At 53.0% G+C, this 6,298-nt stretch overlaps 1 protein-coding gene across 1 annotated transcript; it reads right to left on the reverse strand.

Moving 5' to 3' along the window:
* Positions 1–475: 475 nt before the first annotated feature.
* Positions 476–5,155, reverse strand: TMEM200C (transmembrane protein 200C). Its single transcript, XM_082045592.1, has 2 exons — positions 5,074–5,155; positions 476–2,847 (listed from the first exon to the last, which is right to left on the reverse strand). The coding sequence occupies exon 2, from the start codon at positions 2,802–2,804 to the stop codon at positions 1,155–1,157; it is 1,650 nt and encodes a 549-aa protein (XP_081901718.1). The 5' UTR covers positions 2,805–2,847; positions 5,074–5,155; the 3' UTR covers positions 476–1,154.
* Positions 5,156–6,298: the final 1,143 nt, after the last annotated feature.

Consider the following 6,298-nt stretch of genomic DNA (forward strand, 5'->3'; position numbering starts at 1 on the left):
TAACTTAAATAGGGCCAACTGCTATGAGATTGACAGGGCTATCATTATGCTTTAAAATTAATCTTATGCACATGCATTCACAAATAGGAACCACAACAGCAGAAAGAATTAAACACTTAAAGGGAAGTGAAAAACCCAGAAAGAATATGCTGTAGTTTGAGATTAATGTGTTAGTCATGAAAAATCTAATTTTAATAGTAGGTCAAACCTTTAATTTTTTTTTTCCTTAGCTTGTCAAAATCTCACATTTCTTCAGCTGATTGAGTCTTCTGATTGAATTAAAGTGCGGTTTCTCAGTTACTTGGAAATTAATCCAAATTAATCCAAAATGATTGATTACCCACTTAAAAGCATAAGCGAACCTTTGGCCTCATAGCATCTCTATAATCTTTCACAGTATAAAAACAAAAGGCTTCTGATAGCTGTAATTACTTACCAAAATAAAGGACTCTTTAGTGTAGCAGTTTTGTTTGTAAATGTTTTATTAAAAAAAATCTTTTAATGCTATTAGTCAATACATGAGTAATAATACTTAATAAAGTATCACGTAGTAGTAGGTATTTTGGATTCAGGAATGTAATGGTTTTAACTAGATCAGAGCTCTGTTCCGCTCCAGTCTCTTCTAAATTGTCATTTTTCTAGAATTTAAACAAACTCATTCTTTGTCAAGGTACATCATCCTTAAGGCCTTGCAAACTTTTTAGTGATTGAACCAAAACAAAGAGAGAGCTCGACTTTCTTGATCTGAAGACCACATTGCTATTGAGCTTAAAAAGGTGCCTGCAGTTTTCAAGCGGTTAGTGACAAATCAGCAAGAAAGAAATCAGAGGAGAAGAAAGAAGGGGCACTTGGAAATCAAAACAGTAAAGTGCACAGTTATTCTGTCCGAAATTGTATTAATCTGATCCAAAGAACTTACTGGACTGTGGATATTTAATACAATTTGGCTTGCATGGAACATACAATCACGATCGGACAGAAAGGGTTTTCTTTTTCTTCCTGAAGTCATCTACAGGATTTACTGTACTCAATTTTCAAGGGCAACATACTGCAGCTCTTTGGATATTGATTAGTTTCCTAAGTCCACAAGAAGATGGAGAAGGGGGGGAAGGTGTGGAGGGCTGCAAGGTGTCCTTGTGCCTTCTCGGTTTTGTTTAGATGCCAGTACTCTCCAGTTCCCCGTCCTCCAGCCCCAATGCAGCGTGCGACCTAGAAATCATAAAGAGTTTCTCTTTATTTGTGTACTGTCTTTGAGTTTGCTGGGACTGGTCCCCTGTTTGTTCTCTGCTGGTAGCCTTGAGAGGGTCTGTCTTCTCAGCTGGTTCCTCCTCACAGTCCTGGATTTTACTGGCTGGGGTGTTGGCAACTGACTCCAAGGAGGTGCCTGCCTCCTCCAGGTGGCTGTAGCCCTTATTGCTGCTGGAAGGCTCAGACTGGGAGCTCTGGGAGTCCGCCCTGGTGATGGCAGGGGGGCTGGAGGGGAGTGATCCCCCCAGATCCAGAGATTTGGAGTAGCTAGAAGATGCCTTTACCAAGAGGCTGGAGTCTGTGTCGCCGCTGACAGCTGGGGACCGAGGGGGCTCAGGGAAAAGGGGACGCCTGGCATCGGGCAAGCAGCTGGTGCTCTGTCTCCTGAGAACCAGCTTGTGCCTCCTCGTCCCACAGCCTCCCTCAATGCGGCTGCTGCTGAGGTCAGTCAGGCTGAGCTCAAACTCCCCCCGTGGAATCTCCCGGGCTCCCCGCTCACCTGGGGGCCTCCGCCAGCCTCCCCCTCCGCTGCTTGGTGCCAAGGGCAAGAGGGTGAAGGCGCTGAGTGAAGAGCCGACGATGGAGCTGGCTGTGCTGCGCTGGCCCCAGCTCTCTGGTGGGCTGCAGGGTGGGCTGGTGATGGTGCGGCCAGCAAGGGCGGCACGCTCCCGGTAAATGCTGTACACAGCCTCAGCCAGGCTGGGCGGCTGCAGTGGGGTGCAGAAGGAGGAACGCCGTGGAGAGGATGCCAGGTCCGGTGGGGAAAGGGAGACACCCAGCCCTGGTGGCCAGGAGCTCTTGGCCAGCATGGCCGCAGTACCCAGGCCTTCACCACCAGGCTTTAGCTCCAGGCCTCGGGACTGCACATAGTTGACAAAGCCATTGAGAGGGGCTGAGGCTGGGGTGCTTCCGTCCTTTGTCCGCAGGCTGTGGGCATCAATGACAGTGGAGTAGAGGTCACGCAGGTTGATGATCTTGGTCTTCTTGTCACGGTTCTCATGCAATACTGCATTAGCACAGATGAAGAGGAAGATGCCGATACCCATGATGAGGGGGCCCAGGACCTTCAGCTTGTCTGAATGCAAGTAGCTTGAGAAAAGACGGAAAAGAAAACCCACTGAGGCTTGGGGAGACGAGGAAGTTGGGGGGGACTGTGGGGACCCCTGGGTGGTAGTAGCGGTGGAGATGTTGGCTCTGGAGGGTGACTCTGGATGGATCACTGCTTGTGCCCCTTCCTGGCTTTGGGAGCGGTTCTTGGGGGTGCCACCCTGTGGTGCCACGTGCCGGCCCCCACCGAAGCTGCTTTCTCTGTACACCTGGCTGGGCTTTGGCCAGTAGCCCACCACGGCCAAGGCAATGCCCACCAGGAGTACCAGGATGCCACAGAGGGCGATGAGCCCCGAGAGGGAGCACAGCTTGAGCTTGCCTTTCACCACCACCACGTCGTTCTTGCGCTTCTTTTTGGCCTTACGTTTGCGTTTGGGAACTTGACTTTGGGGTCGCAAGGGGTCCTGTTTCCTAGCTGAGATCCTCAGGAGGCCTCCAGTGGCAATCATGGCTGGCTACCCAGAGCACTGGCCCCCACGGCCACTCCAGCTCCTGCAGTGAAAGGGAAAAAAGGATGAGGACCAGGTGTAGACCTGCACCACAAAAGTTATTTCTCTTTACTGTTCCTCATTCAAACTCCTGCTGATTTAAACCCTCAACAAGTGGGATGGGGTTTGATACCAACAGGCCCATCTGCCTTGCCCACAGAGCTCCCATGTATGAGAAAGAGACAAGCAGACTGATAGCATCCAAACAGCCATGTGCCCCACTACATTCTTGTCAAACAGCTAATTAGTTTCTTTACGCTCCACGTAAACAATAGAGGGAGTGGTATCTGCTGATGTAGACAAAAAAAAATGATCTTGCTGGTCTCAGAAGGAGCTTGCAAAGCACCTGAGCTCAGAGATGCTGAGCCCCACTTCCTAACAGGTTCTGGGGTTACACTGCACACTGACTGTGGTTAGTGATGTCATGCAGGATTTGAGGGGATAAGGCAAATAAAAGTAGGAAGGCAGTGTATTTGATCCATAGATAGAATTTGTTTCATTATACTACTCGTACCTTACTGAGGAGAGGGTTGAACATATTATTTGCCTTTCTTAAATGAGCAGTAAAGCAATTACTGCAAAATGCACAAGAGAAACATTTGAACACCGGCAAGCAGTGCCCTGTGTAAAAGTTTCTTCCTAGCCATTTGCACTTGATCTGCAATATTACAGAAATTCACCTCCCACCTGCGGTCTAGAGGCATCCCTGGTTTGGAAACATGTGCAATGCTCCAGGTAACTGTTATGTAACAGCGGCGAAATCTCCTCCCTCCTCCCCTGGCCCCAGAAAGGGGAGATGGTGGCTGGTATGTCAAATCTTATTAAAGGAGGAGTGAACCCCTGCAAGTCATCTAGGGAAACAGCAGCGACTGCTTGTAGGGAAACTGGCAGGGGACTAAACATTGAGCATTTATGGCTGTTGTTTTAGTAGATCATCAGAAGTCATCTATCTCATCGTTCCAGTGATCTGAACTACAAGATGCAGAGTGTAGGAGCAATTCCTGCACTGTTGCAATTCTTTTTGCAAGATATTGTGCCATGCTACCAAAGAGCAGGATCCCCTCCCCCCTCTCTCTTTCTGAGTGTCCGGTTATTTTTTGAGGGAGAAAAAGATGACAGCACCAAATATAATATGATTCACAAAGTTCAATTCATTTCACTGAAAGGAGATTAAGTAAGCATCCCTTCAAAACAAAAAAACAAAAAACCAAACCAAACCTATTGCTCACCTTCCCCTGTTCAGCTTTTAAATATTTTCTGTTATATTCCCAGACTGCCACGTATGAGGTAATTTTGTGTCCCACTTACTCTGTTTATATTTCCCCCGGAAAAAGACGGGTGTTGTCAGCAAGGACATTGTTAAATTACTCTCCGAGGTACCGCATGCTCAAAACAAAGAGCAGAGACTTTTCATTCCTATCGCTGAACTACTTATTAAAAAAAAAAAAAAACAAACAACACAAAAACGCGTTCGTTGTTTGTTGATGCACAAGTGTAATTATCGGGGCATATTTTGCTTTGATTATCGGTTCGTTGGTCCCATTCCTTCTGCTGCCCCACTAGTCAGCAGCCCGTCTCCTCCACCACAGCAAAAGAGACGGCAATCATGTACAAGCAAACCTTCCCAATTCGGCATCGCCTGGCACTTAGTTGTGGCGATGGAGGGAGCAGAGCTCGGCATGCAGAGGAGGGCACCGTGGGACCACCGGTCATCGCCAGCGACTGCAATACAACCAAACAACCCGGGACTGGCAGGAACTGGAGCCGCGTTTCGCACAAACTAACCGCGACCTCCATCCGCGCCCCAGTCCACCGCCGCCGGCTCCGTAAGAAGCCCTCAAGCGCTACCCCGACCCGAATCGGTAAAGACCAAATACAGTTTTAACAGTATTAACAGGAGCTGGTTTAACGCCCTCCCGCCCCTCGGGCGCCACAGACAGGGCTCGCCGGCTCCGGCCGCCGGGGATGGGGCCGCCACGCACCGCTCTAAGGGCACTCCGGCAGCAGAACCGGGGAGCCAGCCGGGGGCTGCCGCTGGCTCCGCCGGGCGCTCCGCGGGCAGGACGGGCGCTCCGTGGGCAGGGCTGGCCCCGCAGCTCCCCGCCGTCGGAGCAGGCGCTCAGTCCCGCCGGGCGGCAGCCTCGGGCCGCCCTCGGGGCGTCGGTCGGGGGTCGCGGGCGGACGGAGCCGCCGCTCAAGATGGCAGCGGAGAGGGGACGTGGTCACTTACCGAGGAGGGCCGGGGAGAAGTCCGCGCGGGAAGCGGCCGAGCCGCCGCGGGGAAACTTTCCGGCCCGAGCGGGCATCCCCGCACGGCGCTCGCCCCGCCGCCGCCTCGCCGCTCCTCACGGCCCCGGGCGGGCGGACGGCGGGGCTGGGCCGAGCGCCGGGCGCCCCCTCGGCCCCGCCGCCGCCGGCCCCCTCAGGGAGCTCCGCGGGAGCGCTGCCCCCTCGCCATGCCGCATCCTTCCCGCCGCGGGGCCGCCCCCCGGCAGCGCCCGCCCGCCCTCGCCGCCGGACCCGCCGGGCCGGCGGAGCCGCTGCCTGTGCCGCCGCCGCTGCGGGCGGTGCGCGGCTGCCGCGACTGCCGGCCGGACTCGGCGCCGTTGCTAGGAGACGGGAGCCGTGACACAGGGAAATTGCAGGAGGATGGCCGCGGCCGCCTTCCCCCGCCCCGCCACCTGCGCACCTGCGCCCACCCTCGGAGGCCCCGCCCTCGGAGGCCCCGCCCTCGGAGGCCCCGCCCCGTCCTAAGGCGCCCCGCCCGGCCACGCCCCGTCCTAAGGCGCCCCGCCCGGCCTCACCCCGCCATTCTGTGCGTGCCGAGCCGCACCGTGTCCGTTGACCTTTGCTTTCCCTGACAGCATGAGGTCCCATCTGCTCTCACCACCGCTGTCATGCCTGGGTTCTCCAGGTCTCCCATTTAGAGGTCGGCACCAGGAAGTGGAAAGCCCCTTGATCTCCTTTTCACCACTGGTGTCTCAGCAGTCTCAGACTCAGCCACTCCACCTGTGGTTTTTCCCCTTAACTTTGCAAGAGTGTTTAGGGAGAACACCAATAAGCAGGTGAAGAGATGAACAAAGTAACGGAGGATGAAAGTTCCAGCTGAGATACGTCACCGGTGTCACCCAAGATCTCGTTTTCAGCAGAGACCAGGAAATTATGTTCTCTTCTGAACTGCTTGGTGAAAACTCTGATTAAATTGAAGCTATCACCTAAGCGAGACATAATCTAGCATGTCCCATCACACTACTTCCCCTATTTGTCAAAGATTGCTGCTGATTGCTTTAGTCAAGACTTGTTACAGGTCCACTGTGAGCTAGAAAGGCACGTCTCAGGCAGGTATCTCAGTAAATACAGGAAACTCAACCTGTGGCTTGAGTTTGCTCCTAACATACATTGCATGGTTTTCTGGGGTGCACAGAGTGAACCTACCTTTTTGTATGGTGGCCTTG

Source organism: Streptopelia decaocto, assembly GCF_964273445.1.
Source record: "Streptopelia decaocto genome assembly, chromosome: 2".
Classification (NCBI taxonomy): Eukaryota; Metazoa; Chordata; class Aves; order Columbiformes; family Columbidae; genus Streptopelia; species Streptopelia decaocto.

Excerpts from the sequence above, each read along its gene's own strand:
- TMEM200C (XM_082045592.1), bottom strand. The coding sequence starts at position 2,804 with ATGATTGCCACTGGAGGCCTCCTGAGGATCTCAGCTAGGAAACAGGAC.